The 21,250-nt window shown below is 50.4% G+C and overlaps 1 protein-coding gene across 1 annotated transcript in view; it reads left to right on the top strand.

Moving 5' to 3' along the window:
• The first annotated feature begins 513 nt into the window (after positions 1-513).
• LOC119431012 (transforming growth factor-beta-induced protein ig-h3-like) overlaps positions 514-21,250 on the top strand; it is a 36,954-nt gene continuing 16,217 nt past the window's right edge. The window contains 3 exon segments of the mRNA XM_037698482.2: positions 514-741; positions 17,657-17,809; positions 21,220-21,250. The exon segment at positions 21,220-21,250 is cut by the window's right edge and continues 98 nt beyond it. Coding sequence (XP_037554410.1) covers positions 524-741; positions 17,657-17,809; positions 21,220-21,250 — 402 coding nt within the window. The 5' untranslated portion in view covers positions 514-523.

Genomic DNA, 21,250 nt, shown 5'->3' with positions numbered 1-21,250 from the left:
CGAACAGCAGCCTGACCATGCAGACCTTCTGTGGGTATCGAAACATGGCGGCGCTACTGTTAGAGCCGTTTCACGAGAGCGCACTGCTTGTCTGCCGTGCCATCACCGGGACGTTATTGCGACCGCAAATGGCGTCACGCGGACCAGTTTACATCGCACGGCCGCCGCTCAGGCGTGACCTCAAGTCCCGTCCTCGCTTCGTACGTGGGCGGAAGCCCTCGACTGACTGACTGACAGACAGTCCGACTTTCTGAGACGTCCGGGCCGCGTCATTGGCCTCTGGCCGGGAAGAATCATGGGCAGGAGGAGGAAGAGAGCCACGAACAAACCGTCCGGCGATGATGCGGCGCGGCGAGCGAAGATCACGAAGAGAACGTGGCGGTGCATAGAGAATCGCGCCGCCTATTCGGATGCCGGCGCCGCGAACGCCACCGCTTCTGGAAGTTTCGCGCGCGCGACCTTGGCTCGACACCCTCTCCCTCGCGGCAGTTGAAAAGCGGTCGCGCGGCCGGCGCCACGCCAGATGAGCGATCGTCGCCGCATCTTCAGGACCGCGATCATGGCTCGTTGCCGAAACCGAGTAGCGTGGCTTTTCGCCGGGTGCCTTCTCCTCCTGTGTGACACATCGCGAGCTTTCGAGAGAGAGGGAGACTCTTCCGAGCGCGAGTCCGAGAAGGAGCCCAGCAGCGAGAGGGGAGGACGGTTCTTCAACGCCTTCTGGACGCCTTACCTGCAACCCAGGTAAGCGGAAACATACGAACAGCACGGAAGACACAGGTGCCGAATCATCATCGGACGTTTGCTCGAAGAAAGTGGCTTATAAAAACGACGCAGGTCGCACCAACTTCGTGCTTAAAGGAGTGTGTTCCAGTGTGCTTAAAGGAGAGTGTTTCAATTTGTACTGTACACCACAGAGCTAACGTTAGTCGCGCGGCCACAGAATGCGCGTAAATATGACTAGCTGCCACCGTGCTAACAACGACCGAAGCCGAGTTTGATGAAAAGTTTCTTTTCGTGCGACCGTCATGTTCTGCTTAATTGCGCTGGTGGTGCACACACCGCCCAAATGGGGACGACCCACAGCGGATGCGCACAGGACCTCCTTATTGCCCGAAAAAGAAACCACGAACGGGAGACAAAAATGTAATCCTCTTGCAAAAGGCGTACTAGTTTCGATCTGGGCGCTCATTATGTTCAGACGTCCGGAGTATCTATACGTTGTCCAGTTATGTATATGTATAATATTGTCGCGTATACCCTGTTGTACGCTGAATGAGGATCCAGGCAAGCGTAAGCGTCGAACATCGTTCTCTTCTTCTCCAGTCCCCTTGCTGTGCCACACCATGTGGCAATATGTCCAGTTACCGCTCACTACAGTCCTGTGGTCTGCGAGCGATAACTACGTGTGCTAAGTGTCCGTAGACACGCCGGGTGTTGGTGAACGATTTGCTTGTGCTGCAGCACCACATTGAACTGGGAAAAATAACACTGGATCCGAGAAAACGCGCGTCGCATTTGCGTATTCTTTCTGTGCTACTTTGCTGGCACCAGGTCAGTGCGAGTTATATAGACTGAATTCATACGTCCCCCATTCCTTCGCGATCATTTTTTAACGCTGACAGTCCGTGCTGCTTTCGTACTGCTCGACCTGCAGATATCCCCCGTGTCATTGTTCTGTTCACTTTGGTGGTCACGGCTATGCAGTGTCGCTCAAACCTTTCTGTTGCATCACAGAATACTGTAGTCATCGGTGCTCGGCGGCGTTCCCGGGTGGTCTCCCGGAAGTCGTGTCGATTCGTGAATCTAACGAGGACCGGTGTGGCTAGTAGTGTTGGCTAGATACCATAGCGTGACCGCTGTTCTGCGTCGTCTTCGGGAATGGAACGCGTGTAGGCGATGCGTCTGTGTGAGCAACAGCGCGCACGCTGTGTTCGCGGAGCGCTTCTTTCAAAAGGAGAACCACATTCGCGTCCGCCCATGCTTTGTGACAAACACGCGCGAACGAGTTCTGACCAGTGCAGTACTTGCCTGCTCAGAGGGGAATGCCGGAAATTTGCACACGTGAGACTGCGCAGAAGCAAAAACAAATGTATTAGCTGTTCTAGTAGCATCTCTGTGCTACTCTTTAGGAGCCAAGTGATGCTTTTTAATGCGTACGCATTCCTTGGCGAGTACCCCAGCAAATTATGTCCGCCCGTGACGCCTTATATATGCAAAATAAATGAATAATTGGTCAGTTTAACACATGAAATCGTTATAATAGTATAATAGTAGATGATTGTTGGCGTTAGAAATAAAAAATAAACTGGTGACATAACCGTCGCCGCGTCAAAATGAAAGCCAGTCGTGACAGCTTTTCGGCTTAGTTGATACAATATATTTGCAAAATAAAGGCATAATTGATCAAGTTAACACGTGTAATAGCTGTAGTAGTAGTAGTGTAATAGTAGATGATTGGTAGCGATAGGTAGACATGCATGTGGCAGCGCAATGCTGCCACTGGGTCACGTGGGCGAGTTGGAGAAATAGTGACTGGTTCGTACACAGTAAAATAATGTGCACCCTTTAAGAGTGGATAAGGGTGTAAATCGATCTACAACTCACCCTTACATGGGTGTAAAAAAAAAGAGTGAGTTATAAACGAATTAACACCCCAATTCACTTATGAGGGTATAATTTTAGTGTAATATGGCGTGAACGGCACATTTAGCACCGAGGGTACCCGTACAATGCGATGCGCAAACTGTTAATTGAGCCTGTCGGATAAGCTAAAAACCACAACAGTTGAGCTCGCGCATTGTTTTGCGCGTGTCGCATCGGTACAGAGGAGCCCCTTTTACGCTATACGAAGCCTATAACTGTGCGGTCCTGTGCGCATGCGTGTTCATGTTGTAGGTATCGGCTGACGAATAAATCGAGCGCACACCGTCAGTCCCGCATTTTTGTGTGTCTCGGCTTGTGCCATCCGTGACGAGTAACGGAGCAATCGCGATGCTCTCGAACAGGGGAAGTAGCATAAGCGCGGTCTTGTTGTTGGACCGTTCTTGCAGGACCATCAGGTCCTTCTCACGAACTGAGCTGTCAATGCGAGGCGTCGCTTGTTTTCATGTCTTTGGCTCTGCATAGTTTGCATCTGATGCCTGCCGCCCGGCTTCTGTCTCGAACGACACGCTTGCTTCAGACCGGTCAGGTCTTTCGAGGTCACACTACTGAACTTCCTGATACCCACCGCGGCGGCTCACTGACACGGCAAGGCAGTGGCTTCGCTTAGTTACCGCGGCGGTCGAACTGCCGCAATGCAAATACTATTGCGTACTGCGGCGGACACCAGCGCTCAATTAAGGTTACTGTACGAGTTGCAGGTTTGCAAGGTGGGCGCGGAAATCGTCGAGTGACGCGCGAAGCTGCCCGATTTCTTTATTGCCGAGAAATCATCCCGATGTGCCACGTCGTTCCTGCAGCACATGTTTTTCAGTGATAAGGACAGCGCCATCCAAGCTTTGCGGGGCAGCCGAATTCAAAGCATTTTATTCACTCTGCGATTATCTTAAAAGCGAAACAAACGCAATATAAACGCGAAAATACTCGAGTACGTTCCGCTACAAAGCTATCTTCCATTGACAGAGAATGTTCATGTCTCGCGGCAGGTCGGGTGACCTTGCATTTAAACTTAACTGTAGCGAACGTAACATGCGACCTTAGCTATTTTTAGGTTTACCTCGTTAGCTTTAGCTAGGTTGTTTGTTGGCATCAGCCACTCGCCCGATTTTCATGTGGTAGCCGCTACGCATCACGCGTGCATCTGGCGCGGCATAGCAAGGCTGGCAGTTGAGGCACTGTTCTCTGTACGTACTTTCCCGCCGCATCTTATTTTAACAGCGGAGCTCTTAAAACAATTTGAGATACAAATTGTAGCAGCACCAACGCTCAGAGGTGCTGCCGACGCCATCCGCGCTTCGTTCCCCCGCATTAGCGCCGAACGCTCGCGGTGTCGGATGGATGGATGCTATGAGCGTCTCCTTTGAAACGGGGTGGTGGGTTGCGCCACCAAGCTCTTGTTATTATTTTGCCTAATGTCCTACCTTTATTTTTGAGAAAACGCACTAATACAAAAATTCCAAGCATCAAACTTTTTTAACCATTACTGGGAACTCTGTTTCTGTACGTTTCCGTTGTTCTAGGTCTCCCTACTTTTCTGCCACCAAACCTCCAACCGCCTCTTATTAATCTCTATAGCGGACATGTCCGTGACTGCAGCAGGCGCTTCTGGTGGCGGCTTGGCTACGGTACGTGTCTTCTTCTAGCCACCGTAGCTCGGCCAAGCTCCCACCAGCTGCGCGCTACTGCGCATGCGCCGTGACGTCATCCCGGCGTGTCGTCTGCTGCGCGTCGCCCGTACACTGTGCATAACTATCGCCCCACTTCCCCTACGTGTGCTCGGACCTCAAGTGCTTCGCGGGGCGTTCCCCGATGCCACGGACCACGCGGAAATGCTTATACGCTTATAACTTAGCATCACTTCGTATAGCCAGGACCAGCTAGGAACCGATTAGCTCCGCTGTGTCCGTCCCCTTGCGCCACTAGTGCAAGCTACCCCGAATTTCAGCTGTAATTCGCAACGTCAATTGCAAACGCTGAAAACAGACGCATTTATTTCTCCTCGCACATACTGTAAGAGTTCCTAGGTATGATTGTGGCTGACAAGGAAATTTATTTACCCGTAGGCACGCGTACAACTGTTGTATGAACGTATACAATGCAATATAACGTACCACACATGCAATACATCGTACTTCATATAAACAGAACCGATGAGCAAACAAAACAGTAAATTGCGTCTGCTTGACATTAACTTTGCCACACATCACAAACACTACGACAGTGTACATGCAAAATCATAAATGTCAGCCTCGGATTCATGAATGACATCCGAAGCACAGACAGGTACAGTTTCTACTCAGGCAAACAAAGTTTGGGCATTATTCTGGCTGTAGCAAAACTTTGCCTCGAGACACGGTTAGGTACCGCGTAGACCAGCGGCGAAGAAACTCGGCTTCACCGAGCTTGAAGAGCTGTTCTTCAAGATGACCCCATATTATCACCCTTAGTTTGTGCACTCAGTATGATTGTGGCGCGAAATACATTTCGTGAAAAGCGGACAGAAGACAGTGAAGCGCCAATCAAGTATACCTAGGAAATCTAAGCACCAACATGCCCAAGAAGTTCTTTTGGAACATGCAGTATAGGTCTCCGCTTGACAAGCATATTGGAAAACATATATAGTAAGCAGGAACACATTTCGTAACATTAATCTTACCTTTTAAAGCCTTAACTGCAAACATAACGCCATCAGTGTACACACATGGGACCAAACGGAATTAGAAACATTGTGTGCGCATGCGAGGCTTCTGCAGGCGACAACGAGTATGCCCGCAACTGTCCAAGGCCAGACGCACGCGCTCCTGTGAACGCGTTGCAGTTCTGCGCGCATTTCTTCTTTCTCGGAAATAAATTGCAGGTTTACATGAAACGTTGCCAAATTTGCGCAACATCGTTTAATTCTCCTGGCCCTTCCCGCGTCCCATCATAGATCACGAGGAATTCCGAGAAGCTGTTTGCTGGTGCCACGCCCCTTGGTGTAACCCCCCCTTTCCTTTCTTTCTCCGCCAGTAACAGAACGTATAATCGTTAGTGGAGGTTGGAGTTCTTTTCACGCGAGAGTTAAATTATATAGGCATGAGATAGCTGCAAGTGTGCTGGGAAAATAAATGACGGCTCGCAACCTTCCAGCACGACGTGTCTGAGCACGCGTCTCATTCATTGCCAAAATGTTGGATGAGTTACACTAGTGTTCAGGCGGAGATAGCCCTGCTATGGGTCACATGGACTTCAGATCTGCTTTGGACTGCTTTGTATTTACGGAATAACAGGCTGGTGTTTTAGATTAGACTGGTAGGCTATCGGTGCCATCTGCGTGTACATATGAGTACGCAAATTTGCGTGACCATGAACTGCGCTGTCACAGTCGCGGGCGCCCACATAGGAAACGCTTCCAAGGACAGGCAGGACTTCTAACAGAAACAAGCGCTTTTGGCTTCGAGAAAGAAAACTAAGACATCGCTCAAGCGCTACACTTAGACATGGCAGCGCGATGTATTTTACGTGTAGGATGGGTGAAGTTTTCTCGTGGTTTTGTCGTCGTACCTCGTCGTTAAATCGGTGCAACCCCGTGGAAGCTCGAAGGCGTGTCGAGACGGCGACCGTAGCTCGTGAAATAAAGCACTATTGCATTTGTACGACACTGCCCTTAATGCACGGAATTTATTCCTGTGGGAAGCATTTGCACATCGCAGCACTTTGCTGTCACGCCGAGAGCATTGCGACGTCGTCTGCTAAACTTTTCTCGGGAGCAGACGACGCGGCCTCGGCAAATGTATGCGTGGCGAGTCAATGCGGTGCACCAGCACGCAGCCCGGCGAATGCTGCATGGCATTGCCGAGTCAACGTACACACGCCGTGTATAGCTTGCATTTAAAGCATCCATCTCCCACGTGCGACGCGTTGAGGCGGGATGCTAGCTCAAATGGTGGCATGGTACGGCTCGTACGCCCTTGAGTTTGTGTTTTTTCTTTGTCCGCTGAAAAAAAAAAAAAAGCGAGATGGTTAGACGTGTGTTTTCTATTCAAGGGCTCGCAGTCGCTTCTTTTTCACAGCGCACAAATGCTGACGCACGTCGCAACCTCACCACGCGTGGTGCCATGCGTGTATAGCCGTGAGGCGCTCGGCAGTGAAGCCGAGGAAGCTTAACCCCACCCATCCTATATACTTACATGGGCGGGGTAATTATGCGCCGAAAATGTCGAAGACTCGCAGCTGGAGATGCCGACATTCTCTTTTTTCATTTTTTTTTCATTCGTTGAATGGGGAAGTTCGGCTGCAGGCGAACGGCGTTTTACATTGTGCGCCCGTTGTGTCAAATCTCCAGGCGGAATGTATCCTCGCATAAGCTTGCCGGCGTTACTCGCCTGAACGATTACGCACGGACGATGTAGAACCGACTATGCGCACTTGGCACAGGCATATTGCAGCTTCTTTTGAAAGACGTGGCGCGCGCTTGTTTGTGCTGCGAGAGAATCCGCAGCAGACGTCAGTGGCTGGCTCTGTCCCGCTGCTGGCAAGAAACTTTATCCAGCCGGAAACATCTCGAGAAAGGCGTTCGTCAGAAGGCGCCTGCAGCAGGGTGTCCTGAAGCTATTCTTTTGTGCACATCACTCACGAATTATGGACTGCTGATGAACTTGTCAAAGCTACGTAACTTTATTCCAAAGAGCTGCACACGCCGTCGAAAGGAAAGTCAAGATGGTGGGATTACGTTTTCTGCGTATTCTAAAAGCTTAATGTCTGCAGTTTGTTTTCTTGCCGCCATTAGACAAAACTAAGACGCACAAGTCGTGTGCTCAAATATATACGTGATTGTACACGTTGTAGGCTTCTCCCACTACGCCCGCAGTAACCTTGGCTTCCCGGTGTTGAAGTCTGCCTCACGAACTGACCGACTCACCGCCAGTATCGATAGTCATTGCATTCTTACTGCTATAGCTGTAGTCGCAATTCATGTTATAGTCGGACGAGCCATCTCGGTCATCTCCCCAACCTTCGCAGCTTTGTCTACGAATTGCACGTTGCTCCGATGCAGTCGTTTCGAACTTTGGCGGCAGTCAGGGAACGAAAATGGGTCGCGTCCTGTCAGAGCCACGTTGCTGTGAAGGCAGACAGTTGTACTTGGGCTATATCGAAGGAAGTCTTGTCGGGTGTATAAAACAAGCAAATACAAACAAGATAGAATGAATTAGTTGCACGACCCCCGCGTATCAGTCGGTCCACAGTACTTCGTGACTGGACGGCGTAGACATCATGCACGTGATGCTGTCTGTCTGAGGGCTGCTGTACACATAGGCGGCTGTGACGCGGCCCGGATCGTCTTCCTTTTGCTGCGACTCGTGTGCGTATATAGCTGCTCGCTCCTGTCCGAGTTCCTTGCTGTTTGCCGTCTATCCTCATTATTTAGCGCGTTTGTCAGTCGTTTGCGCGCTGAAGGGCCATTTACACAGTGACCTTTTTTATTTCAATTCTTTTTTTGTTATTTTTCGCTTGACGCTCTGCCTGATAGGAAGAATATTCCGTTATAACAAAATAGACGCAGGATACGGCGATACTCAGTGCGACAGTATTTTCCGTCCCGGTCTTCGAGCTTCAAGAAAATGTTAAGAGCAGTGAGATAGGGATATGAAGTTCTTATTTCTTTTTCGGCAATACGTTATTTGTTTTTGCGGGTGTCATAAATTGTGCTATAATTAAATGTTTTACCATTGCCTTTTTTTACACTTATTACTTAGGAGAACGCTCTGCAATCCTTGAATTGAACCGGGTAGAGAGAGATCATTTATGTTAAAGGCAGAAAGGTCGGCCTGAGCGAGCATATGCTCTGGCCTGCTACTCTGCACAGGGGAAAAATGAAAGGGGACAAAAAAGAGTGATGGAAGATGATGATGATGAGGAGGACAGGAAGAAGGGGTGCATATATACAATAACACAGTGGCTTCCTTAAAGCCTTGTCTAGTCCGGTGGTCTTCAAGTAGTTCGGGGCAGCCCTTGTTGCTATTGATCCTACTGTACAGTCACACATGGCGGACAAAATAGTACTTTCGGACAATGTTTGTCTTCCAATGCCTGCTAGCGTCAACGCCAGTATCTTCCGCTGTGATGCGTAGAGAGGGCAGTCGCAAAACGGATGTTGGAGAATCTCCGACACTTGGCAGCGTTCACAGTTCGGACTGTCCGCACGGTCAATCAGATGTGCATAGCGTCGACTGAAGGCGACGGCCAGGCGAATCCGGTGAAGCATGCTTGCTTGGCATCGCTTGACTTTAGGTGGGAGGCGAAAAGTCCTCTCACAGTCTATTTCCCGGAGGCGCCTGTACCGATGGTCTGGTTGAACCCAGTATTGTGCTGCGCAATCTTGCATGCGCGTGGTCAACAAAGTGTTTACATCGCTCCGCGAGTAAGGAATATTTATTTCGACGGCTGCAGGAATAGCGGTTCTTGCTTCTGCATCAGTTAGCTCGTTATCGGCCAAGCCGCAGTGACCAGGTACCCATTGGAAGGTAATTGAGTGACCGTTCCTCTGAGCAAGATCAAATATTTGTATTTGAACCGGGTAAGTGTATATTTATACTATATCCCTATGCTGTAGCGCCACTTTCGAGAGACTGGTTCTCAAAATATGCCACGGAATTTACACTGGTGTTCTAAGTAATACTTTGGGAGCACGGGATTGTCATGGAATTCACAATTCCAGTCACTATTGAGCGTACTGGAGCGGCAGACTTGCTATGAGCCTTGTCACAGTGCTCGACGTCAAATCTTGCCACTCGCGGAGTGGCTTCGGTACTTTCGACAATGGCTGTGCGCTTCACGGATTGAAGGAAGGCATGGAAAAAGTGGAGAAGGAAAGGCAGGGACGTTAACCAGTTTAGCACAACCGGTTTGCTACCCTACACATGGAAGCGGGATGGGATTGCAACCTTACAACCATTGCCCTCATGAGCCGTGGCCTGACGCATGCTCTTGCCTTGAAAGGTTCATGTAGTAAATGATACGCACAGACCCACCGTGGTGGCGTTGCGCTGCTAAGCCTGAGGTGTCAAATCCCGGCTGCAGCGGCCGCATTTCGATGAGGGGCCAAATGCAAAAACGCCCTTGCACCGTGCATTGGGTGCACGTTAAAGAACGCCGTGTGGTGGAAATTGATCCAGAGTGCCCCACGACGGCGTGCCTCATTGTCATACCGTCGTTCTGGCACGTAAAACCCCACAATTTACTTTCCTTAAACACACCCACAACGCTGATCAAGGTTTAAAAGATCCTGTTCCACGTTACCTGATCCCGAGTGCAGACAGCAGGAACTTTGCCGGAATTTGAACGCCTAGTTTTACTATATTAAACCTTGGGCAAGCCTAATGCACTGGGGACTATGCAAGTGACAGATTGCTGGGTATGCACGTCGATCTTGTTGCGACCGGGGGTCCGATGATTTGTGGTACCCATTCCGCAGGAGGAGAAAGGGATCGTGGGACTGGAACCGACACCCAAGACGTTTACAGACAAGTTTATATTACATTATTTACATGGGTTTCTCAAGAAATACGGAACGTAAGAGGTTCGCGTTCAAGTACAAGCTGTCGACGATCTTCACCAAGCGTCCGTCCCCTCTTTTTAACCCCTTCGTTCTCTTTGTCCTGTCACCTTCCCCCAATCCGGCGTCAGAAGACGGATGTCACCACGTCCCGCCAATCCGGAGGGCGGTAGCACTTTTTCTCCGAAGAGAGCTTTATGCCAAGCACCTCACTGGGCACGAACAGGGGGGAGGGAAGCGCGCTGTCTCCGGCGCGGCAGCGTGGGCCGATCACGAGTGACATGAAGGGAAATCCCCTCCTGGCAGAGCCCAGCTGCCGGCCATGAGTCGTCATGGTCGGGGATTGCTCGGACGGGGTCGTCGGCTCGTTCACCATTATCTCCGTTAGCCTACTGTTTTCAAGGGCAAACGGGCCGATCGCAACAATCTCCATTCGACAGGCTCATAATGTGAACGCGCTGTGACACGTTTCGCAAATGTGTAGCGCTGTGCACTTAAGAGCAGCGCTTACAAGATTTGACATGGGCCTAGTCGGTGTTCCATGTTGCTGCGAATTACAGCGTACACCGAGACAAAGACAGGAACAGACAAGCGCTGAGTCGTTTTGTTTTATTTCCCGAGAGTAGCGCACGACACAAACCTTGATAACAAGACCGTGACTACTGTGAAAAACCCAAAGTGGGCGCACCGCTTTCCACGCACCCCGAATGTGATAACTATTATCCCGAGAGAGCGATGGAAGGCTTGCTATCATCGCCTTCCTTAGCAATGGCCGCTGCTTCGATGATGCTTCTAGTTTGATTATTCGCGGGCCTTCCGATTACTGTGGTGTCAATCGCAGCTCTTGTCCTCGTCCTTGTGTGTCCTTGTGCCGGTGTGGGCTGTAGTAACTTACAAGCCAGTTCGTTTGACACAGCTCGACTGAAGTTAGCAGTCTGCTTTGTTCCGACTTGTCTGCACATTCGTTGAACAGTTCATTTCTCTTTAGTTCTGCCGCCGCAGTGTAACTGCAGCCTCCTTGACCGGACACGTCAAGAAACCGAGCGTAAAATGCGGAGGAAAGTGCAGAGACGTCACTCGGTGGGCCTCTTGGCTGCTAGATTGCCCCCAATGCTACCATGCTTGTTTACCAATCGAAACCAGCATAGGACACGCGCTATAAAAAAAAAAAAAAGAAAAGTGGTGCGAGTAGGTCGTCTAGAAAGTCGTCTATAGACAGTCCACACTCGCTTTATGTGAAGCTATAGATTGTTTATACGCGGGCCTGTAGACGTCTGATCTTGTCTCTTTGCCAACCAACGCTTGGAAGCAACCCGCCGGGAATTTTTGGTCTGTAAACGTGAAGCCAAAACGTCAAGTTTATAAGAAGGCAGCAGTGTCTTAAGAAGTCTAATGACAAATATCAACTGCACATATTTATTTAATGGATGAATTCGATCCGCATAATAGATCACGCGCCGTCGGGAGACAGCTATAGCTGTATAGAAAACTGAGCGTTTGCGTGAAAGCGACCTTCAGACGACGCGAACATTACGGTTAGGAAGGGTCTCCACTTAACGACGAAATGTCTTCCGTGTGTGTATCTGGCTAAGTGCAGCGGCGCCTAAGGCTTGGGCACTCCGCGGCAGGTCGGCTAAACGCGTAAGACAAGCATCTGCGACTCCCAGGGTGCTGCCTGCGGTGCCGTCGTTTTTGGAGCGCTGCCCGACAGTATATCAACTAGCCAAGAATGATGACTGAGAGACACGTCGTGCTAGAAAAACAGATGGCGTCACCTCATCAGCCTTCCATAGAGACAAGTCCGCGCATGACTCAACCGCTGCTTTTTACTGTGGCGATTGGCAAGGCGGTTGAAGAGCTCGTGTTCGCAATTGTAGTCGCTCGCCAGGCTTAATATCATGTGCACTTGTATATGCAGTTCTACTTTTGGCCTCATCGTTAAGCTTTTAAAATAACAGGTTGTTTTGGAGCAAAGAGGCCACATTTACAACGCTTAAATCATGCAAGCACTCGGAACTATAGCCGTAATTAAACCGCCGGAGATGCCGAACACTTCGCAGCCAGTATCATGTGATGCCTCTTTCTACGTCACGGAGATTCCAGCAGATGGCGCCACGGTATGTCCTCGAGCCCAATACCTAATCAACGCCGTCAAGCGTGCGCAAGGCTGGCAGATTGCGGACACTGCATACCGCAGGTGACGGATATAGCGCAATGCTTGTTTAGTCCGAGTTCAAGGCTATACTAGATGTATAGCGACACAGTGGTGGTTGCGCTAAAGCGTCCCGACCATGTGTTTGCCGTTGCATATGCAGTGGAACCCAGCGCTAGCGTCTGCAAAACGTTTCGGCTTAAGGTGAAGCTTCCGCGTCAGATTATTATTCGATGTGATTACACGCCTGTAGAGAGAGGGAAATGTGGAGGGAGCAGACGGGCAACTTGCCACGGAGAGGGCCACAACACCTGCTTCAGGAAGGAGGGGATAGAAAGAGCAAAGGAGCAGCAAGGCCACAAAGCCACGAACAGAGTGCGCCAGTACGGACAGAAAGGAGCAAGCGCGCTTTTGCATGCACGAGTGCCATGTTCGTTCCGCGACCAATGGAGTCGAGTTGTCATTCCTTTATTTTTCTTGAGCGCCCTTCTATTGTGAACTGAGAGCTGCAAACTTTGGACACGGCATTGTGCAGGGCGTACGCACGTGTTCTGAAACTATGATCTGGGAAAGAGACGTGACGGAAAATGAGCTCCCTCTCTGGTGTCGCCAGTCTCGGAATTTCACTCGACGCTTGTTATTGCACTACGCCGGTTTTTTTTTTTTTTTTTTTTTTTTTTGTGAGCGCTGCTTACGTCACCGAAAGTGACATCGCTCCGAGTGTCGATGGCTTCGCTCTCACGTGCGACCGATGTCACGCGTAGTCGACGAGGTCGCGCATGCAGATTTCAACCTGGACACCGCGCGCAACACCCGATACTCAATCGGTTTTCAAATCATTGTGCCAGTGCTATACTAACCACTGTCGATGAGCACTCCTGCTTCTGCCTGGCAACTTTTAGCGAGTTCGGCTATAGTGTGCGTAGGACTCGTGAGGCGGAACAACTGCGTAGATTTATAATTACATTCACAAAATCCTTCATTTGACCGCTGCACTGGCTTTTTCACGTCGGTGAGCCTGTAAAGGTGCGGTGAGTACTGGCGGTACAGAATTCAGGTAAAACTGGGGTTTGATATTAAAGAACCTTGGGGGGGGGGGGGGGGGGGGAGCGGAAACGCACGTACTTTGCCATGAAGTTCACGCAGTCCTCGCTTACAGTTGATCAGCTCGAGAGTTTGTTGACGGCGGTACGAGATAGTAAACTCGCTCGGGAGCTCAAGCCAACCCTTGTATAGCGTCCCGCTTTCGAGCGCATTGAAGGATACGTTGGCAGTTGATGCGTTGTTTACCTACATGGGCATCAACCCGACAAGCGCGCCATATAATGGCGCCCCCGCAGATGAACCACTTACTCCAGGCGGGCGGCAAACGAGGCAAATTGTTCGCACGCGAGTCGAGAGCGGTGAACGCGCGCGTTGTTTAGCAGCGCCTGGACGCGATAACTATCACCACGTTTCCCGTCGTCCTTGCAGTCCAGGAAGCGCTTCATTGCGGCTTCCCGGCGGCGGCCCATTTGTTTTTCTTCGCAACCACTCCGCGTCGTTCTCGATAAGGCAGCCTCGCATGAAGAGCTTTTTAGGTCAGGATGTCGCTTCCGGTTCTTCGTACACCACAAAATAATTTACACCCTTAAAAGTGAATAATGGCGTAAATTGATCTAACTCGGACCTTTACACCAAAAAGGGTGCAGAATGAGTTATATAGACCAATTTACACCCTTAGCCAATTTTAAGGGTGTAAATTATTATGGGCGGGAAAACCGCGAAAAAGAAATATTTGGGGAGATTTGCGAAGATATTATACTCGTGGACAACTTTCTATGGCAATGAAGGACAAGCTACAGGGGCAGAGCACATCTCACTGCGCCCGGAATCGTTTGACAGCGTAACAGCGCTCTCTGGTTTCCTGAAACTGATACAGCTAGCTTTCACGCGCGACTCTTCTGAATTTGCCCAAGGGCGGATAAGAAAATGAGACAAATGGCCGAGATTTAACTCAGTGTTGTGTTCTGTCTTATTTTACTGTTCTAAATAGTATGTTTGTTTTCTCTTGCCCGGCTTAAAGGCACGCTATAGCGAGAAGCACTGAATCAGTTTAAATGATAAAGTATTCTCGACGAACAATGCTTCCGTTGATTTCGCGGTAATAGGTTAATTACCAGAGGAGATGATGACGGCAAAAGATTGTGTTGAATTCCTCACTGACAACCCGAGGCCCGTACGTCAGCGTGACGTCACGGATTGCAAATTTGGCCGTTGTGGTTCAGTAATAGTTTTTGAAGCTTCCCACGTTGAGCATCTCTTTTAGAACACAGTGTAGTCTATTTTTACCGATAAAAATTTAACTAGACCCGACAGGTCGGCGTCAAAATCCATGACGTCACGGCGAGAGCGGGAGTCGGCCGCGTCGCGCATGGAATCGTGCGTGACGCAGCAGTGCCACATCTATAGAGTGAAACTTCCGATTCCAGGTTGGAGTATTCTGTGATGCGAGCGAATCCATCTTTCCCGTATTTAGAACACGCCTGTCTCCGCTCTGTCCTGTCTTGTGCTGTTCTTATCACTCGCTTCAAGAACCCTTCCATCAGCAAGTGCGTATACGACAAATTTGACGCCTGGCGCTGAGCGCCGTACATCGGGAAGCGACTTCACCTATCTTGCGCATACTCGGTTGCATGACAGGTTTTCGCTCTTCAACGTGCTCGCATTGCGTTACACCTGGCGTTTCAGTGAAATTAATGTTCAGCTCTCTGGGCGGCACTCGCGAGCATACATGTCGGTCTATATCATCTCACGATGTCTTCCTTCCTAGCGGCCAAAACGCGCACCCGAACGCTTTGCAGACTTTTTCAAGCGAAGCTTGTATTGGCTAACAAGTTTCGGTGGTGTTGTAGTCACGCAAAAACTCAGGTGTGGCGCTTACCCGCATTGTATATGCGGGTATGAGCCAGGGACAAGGAAGGAAGAGCAGGCGCGGGGAAAGCTGCGCCAGATCACGTGACGCGCGCGACCAATCAGGGTTGTTTGGTGTATCGCGGAGAGGGAAAGGGAAGGAAAAAGGGGGTTGGCGCGTGCTCTGCTGAGCTACCCTCGCCTCAGATCACTTTCGCCCGGATGGAAAGGCCGCGCGTGGTGCCTTCCGCCGAGGAGCATGCTGCGTTTGAGAAACGGCGCCGCGAACTCGCTCGGGGAAAGCGCTCGTCGTCGACGTGCCGATTCTAACGTGAGGGCTTCCGTAGCCCAGGCGAAACGTCAGCGTCGTCTTGCCCTCCAGGAACCAGACAACGGTGGTGCACGCCTCAGCAACGCTCCCCGGTGCGACGGCCAGGTTTCAACGCGAGTTTCTCAACCAGAACTTCGGCCGGTTGTGGTTCGAGCACAACGTGGTACTCGTCAGTGCAATTAGTTCGAAGGAACGCCGAAGAAACACACGAGAAGCTTCGCTTACCCCCATTTCCTCGACAGGGGAGGGTCTACTGATTTATTTGTTTTCGCTCTGTGTCCTTCGTTACTCTCCGTGGGCGAACGTCCTCGCATGTTTGCTCGAATCAAATGCAAGGACCCACCGGAAAATCTCGAGCGAGCCCGTTATAGTGCAGTGTAATTATGCTCTAGCGTACTATGGTTAAATTGTCCGCTCATTTCACATTTGTTGCCAATTGTAGGGACGCTAATGAAAACCTGGATAACGTAAAAGGAGAACGTTTTATGTAAAAGTCAGCTCCTCCGCTGGAATTCCACCACGCTATAGCTTTCACACTTCCAGAGCAAGGCGACAAGCATATGGGGAAGGAAATGAGGCAGAATAGAAAAGGCGTCCATCATAGACATCACTCTTTATCTGCACTGTAAAAATCTGAGGAACAAAAAGCTTTCACTGTATAGACAAGTGTACAGGACGATTGCCGATCACTTTGTCTTCCGTGTCTCTCGTATGGGTCTGTTGTTTTCCTGGTTTCCGCCCTGGTTCACTGTGCGCGAGCATTCTTAATAAAGGCAGTGTGACCGGTTCGCTATTCCTTTAGGGAGATATGAAGGAACTGCTTGGGTCAAGGGGGAAGGGGAGGTGGGGGACGGAAGATACAGGACAGAGTTCAGAGAGACGCACACAGACTGGATTGTTCATCACAGACGGTCATTCAGTCCGGTGGACTTCAATAGCCGCAGCAGCGCTCGTGTGGTTGCTACGATGTGCGAGGCCATGGTCCCAACTTCTTTCTGTCTGTGGAAGGTCCTAGAGCGCAGCTCTTAGGCGCCCGTTCCTGGGTTGAGCGTCGCCGTCCTTCGGCGTAACCGCGCGAACTCGCTCGTGCCACTGCTCGCGCCTTCGTCTTCTTCCACAGCTGACTCCGATGCCGCTCATCATGCCAGCGTTCCTATACTGCCCCTCCCTCTGGGAAGGCGCTGATGGCACTGGCCCACTGCCAGTCCGTATGGTGATTTCGGCCTCAATATATCGCGAGATGAAAACACCTATACAGCGGCGCTCAAATTTCGCGGGTATAGTAATTGCCTGGCATTTTATTGCGATAGCAATTATATGGACACTCCAAGCGCATTTTTGCCGTCGCCGTCGTAGTGATGTTCCGTATAACGTGCAACGGCGATAAAATCGTCGCCGGGCGACGTGCTTTGTGTGTGCGAATGAAAGCGTGCGAGGGTGAGCCGGCAACCGCAGCTTTATCGCGCGCACGCGAGAGAGGAAGGCGGCCGGAAGCGCACAGTCTTCGTTCGCGCTCAAGGCACTGAGAGGAGGCGACGGGGAGGGGAGGAGGGTGCGTTCTGCTTATGCAGCTGCTGCTCACGGAGCTATCTTGAAAGCAAGTGCGCGCCCGCGGGAGCCTGATCTTCAAAGCGATCTGCGATGGGCTAAAGTGCATTCGCCCAGTGCCGGTAGCTTCGTATGCGCTGCGCTTTCGACGTTTAGTTCGCGTTGAAGCGAGAGCCAGCGCGAAAGTCAATTTACTCGCTGCCGCTGGCGCGCTTTCTCACTCCAGCGTTTTGACGAGCTCCCGCGGTCATCGAGCGAGATGTGTTCATGTTTACTTGCGCGCGCGTGACACCGTGCTTGTTTATTTAGTGAGTAAGCGAATATTTACAACTTTATACGGCCGATAAAACTACTATCCTTATTTCGTATAGCTATCTACTAATTTGCTATCGCAATCGATGCTTTCAGGCGAAACTGCGACTTTTTTCTTTACATATAGCTGTCCAAGGGTGCTGAAGAGGGCAAGTTATCTGCCGCTCGATGTTGTGATTGCTTCTGTTGAATAAATTGGTCGACATTTTTTTGTATCACTGTGCAGGATTGGGCAGGGCGCACCGGCGGCTTCGGAGAGCAGCAGCAGCAGCGGGAGCGCCGAAGAGACTCCCACCGCAGTGATCGTGGAGACTCGGCCTTGGAGGGATGACGGCTTCTTCGGCTTCGGCTTTCCCGCACGACAGCCCTGGTGGAAAGGGTGAGCAGTGCTTTGTTGACGGAAGCGCAATCATTCTGTGCGGAATTAACTCAACTGCAGGGCTGTCGACGTCCTATGTACTACTTTGTGTCAATTCGGGCTATTTCGAAGGCGATTGTCAGCAGTTATTCGAGATTGGGGATTTGGGCCGAACTAAACATCATGTAGCCAAGATTCATAGCGCTGGAGGACTTGAGAAAACTGTGCTCAGTACCTCGAGCACTGACCCGCTTCAATTCCGCAAATATGACGTAACCTCAAATTTTATCTTCAAGCAGGAGATGGCGAATATAATCTTTTTCGAATGCGAATCTAATACAAACAGAAGTGTATGGGATATGGAACGCAGGCGTATATATTTACAGCAGAAATGTTTGTTTCGGTATAATTAGGTACGCCTGTATACTTGAGTCGTTACCCGACATCGGATAATTCGCCATTTAGCAGGCGGACAGTAGCCAGACTTAAAGCATTAGGTTCTTGCGAAAGATATGTTTTTTTTACGAATACTCGAAAGTACCGAATTGTTCATTTTCGAATACGAATAGTTAGTGTGTAGTCTACTTTAAAGTGATTATGTTTAGTTAGTGACCATTAAATACAATAATGATCCCGCGAATTATGTCTACCCTTGCCTTGAATCTCTAACAACACCACCACCAACAAAAAAGTTACATTAGTCTGATAGAATATTGAATGTGCGGGGCGTTTTGCCTTGTTGATTATATATATATATATAGGTGGGGATTTACAGCTGTATTGGGCAGATTGTCGGACCCGCTTTGGAAGCTTCTTTCACGGGGATGCGGTGCTCTTGTTTTAGTTCCTTCGCGTTCTAAGTGACGTTATTACTATCGGCTGCATGACGTGTCTGATTGTTCGGCGTTAATGGCGCCCTCCGTACCCGGCACGTATGCAGCGACAGCACTGGCGTTAAATGTAGCCAGGCTGGAATGACGCGCCGGCCTTTCGTGGCAGTCCGCTGGCGTGGCGTTAACGCGGATGTCCGGTGTGACCAGCGTGCGCGGGTCAGACGCGACCTTGGCAACAAAGGGGCGCGTGAGTTGTGGTGCGGGCATCGTGAATGAACGCGTGCGCACGCGCTTCTTCCAACAAAGCCGCACAGTTGAACCAGGCCGCCACCTGCAGCACCGGCTCCATTTCTCGAACGAACGTCCGGCGGCAAATGGCCAGCTTGTGAGCGAGGGGGGGGTCAGAGCAGTCAACGATGTTTAGACTCCAGCATAATGGAAACCTACGCTGTCAAATGTCTCGTAGCAGCGCCCTGGCTTAACGAGTACGCGCATTTATTGCAAGTCCACCTGTTAGGACACATTTTGTTAGGCAATCGCTGGTCGGTGTATCCGCCACGCTGCTGTCGCTGCATGGAAATTTTTGTCGGTATAAATTCGTACGAGCTGAACCGAAATAATTATGCGGAAATCTGCCAACTTGTTAGAGCTTTACGAAGAGATAAATCGGTAAGATGGAAGCGGACGGCATGGATAGAAAGGAAAATGTTACGTTACTTTATGGCGGTTTCAGTGCTCCACGTGCTGCGAAGAATTTTTTACCTCAAATGCACGGTTCCTACTTGACGTATACAATTGTAGCGCTAATACCGACGAAGAAACAAGGTTCCCAACACGAGTGCGTTCACACTTCTTCGTCCTCGTCAGTGTTAAAGCTACAGTTGTGTACGTACGTCATGTAGGAACCTCTCTGCCTTTCACCTCTTATTTTCCTTCCTTCACCAATGAGCCCAAGATTCCCCACTGTTACGCGGTTGCTTTCCAAAAACACGCCATGGATCTTTCCTCGAATCATTGTGCTGCAATAACTCGGATGATAGATCTTCAGTTCATAGTTGGAGCATATATCCAGCGCAAATTCGAATGCTATCTACGCCGGTCTATTTCGTCTGCTGCTTGGGCAGACGATGCTTTGACAGACGTTTGCCGAGTTGAGACTATTAACTTACCTTTATCGGCCTTTAGTGCCAAACGTAGGCTGCCGGAACGTAAATGAAGAAGCGTTTGCGTCGTCCAATGCAAACGAATCCGAAGTCTCGGGTGGACGTCGCATTTGCTTCCCGCGGCGCAGTGCAAGCGCAGTGTTGGAGCTAAACATTCTGTCGGCTCTCATTACGCGGTGAGATTACGGGAAGCAACTGGTTGCATCCGTCGCCTAACCTCAAAAGCATCTGGAGACTCTGTATAGCGTCTGCAACCGAAACTAAGCTGTGGCTTATGGCCTCGCTGAAGTGCAAACAGTGCATGTTCGGATGAAGCGGCTACACGAGCACGCCGAAGCACGCGTGGCTCCTCGCCGGTGCCGCGAAGAACGGGCCTTCCGCTGCTTCCTTCCCCGCACGTGGTTTGTGCGCCTTTCTCTCGCTGCCTGCGTGTGATCGTGATGGCGGCAGTCCCCGCAGAACGCCTGTGAGAACACCACCTTTTTCCGGACAAGACCTCGGAGATCGGTTCACGTTTCGGTGGCCCTGCGCGCTTGCAGCACAATTAGCAGAATAGGTGCGATACTATTCCCCGTGCTCGCCGATTGTTTCCAACGTCATTCGCTCAGTGTAGCTACCTAGCTCGGTACCTATAATGACGCTTGTATAGTTGCTGGAACGCGTTATGCGTGAATTGCGCAATTTTAACACCCTTTGTCTTTCTATCGTGTCGCCGCAACAAATGTATGTTCCCCTTAATTTTTGTTGCATTTTCCAGTCTCAGAAACGCGCTGCGATAAATCGAGGCGAATGGTGATAAAATGGCGGTATTGCGTCGGCGCATCAGATGATCACCAGTTTGTCTTCGTGCGAGCGTTTTACTGAGATGGTAACGAAAATAACGCGAGCATTCGGGCTTTATCATCTCGTATTAGGGGTCGGCTTTCAGGTTCGGTGCTCATTTACGGTTATTGAGCAGGAATTTCACAACGATAATTGCCAGATGGGAGCTTTCTGGAACGCTGTTTCAGACCGATATTCCACCGATGTGTTTATGTAACGTCATGGTAGTTGCATTCTCCCGCGCATTTTCGCAGATAAGAGTGCAGGAAACGTTGCAGACATAGGATGGAGACAGCTGACGCAAGCCATTACTGGGAGAGGCCTTCGCCTGCACTGTACACAAACGAGGCTGACGACGTTTTTCCTCCTCTATTCCGACTAAGTTATCTCGGTTGACTGCCGAATGCTGTTGTGGCTAAACCACCCTCTCGATTTATTCTCTCTTGCGTTTTCTGCCTCGCCCCCTCAAAAGGCTCCCGTTTCCAAACAAAGTGACGCAGTGCCAACGTATCTTCATTTGTACTAATTACCGAGCATGTTGGAACTATCGACGTGTGGACGGCGTTTGATAACCCCGCGGCCATTGACCACGGCGTTCTCTCTCCCTGTGCAGGCCGAACGTATGCAACTTCCGACAGGAAGTG

This window comes from Dermacentor silvarum, chromosome 10, assembly GCF_013339745.2.
Source record: "Dermacentor silvarum isolate Dsil-2018 chromosome 10, BIME_Dsil_1.4, whole genome shotgun sequence".
In the NCBI taxonomy this organism is placed as follows: domain Eukaryota; kingdom Metazoa; phylum Arthropoda; class Arachnida; order Ixodida; family Ixodidae; genus Dermacentor; species Dermacentor silvarum.
The sequence above is the reverse complement of the archived record's forward strand: the minus strand, read 5'-3'. Positions and strand labels throughout refer to the sequence as shown.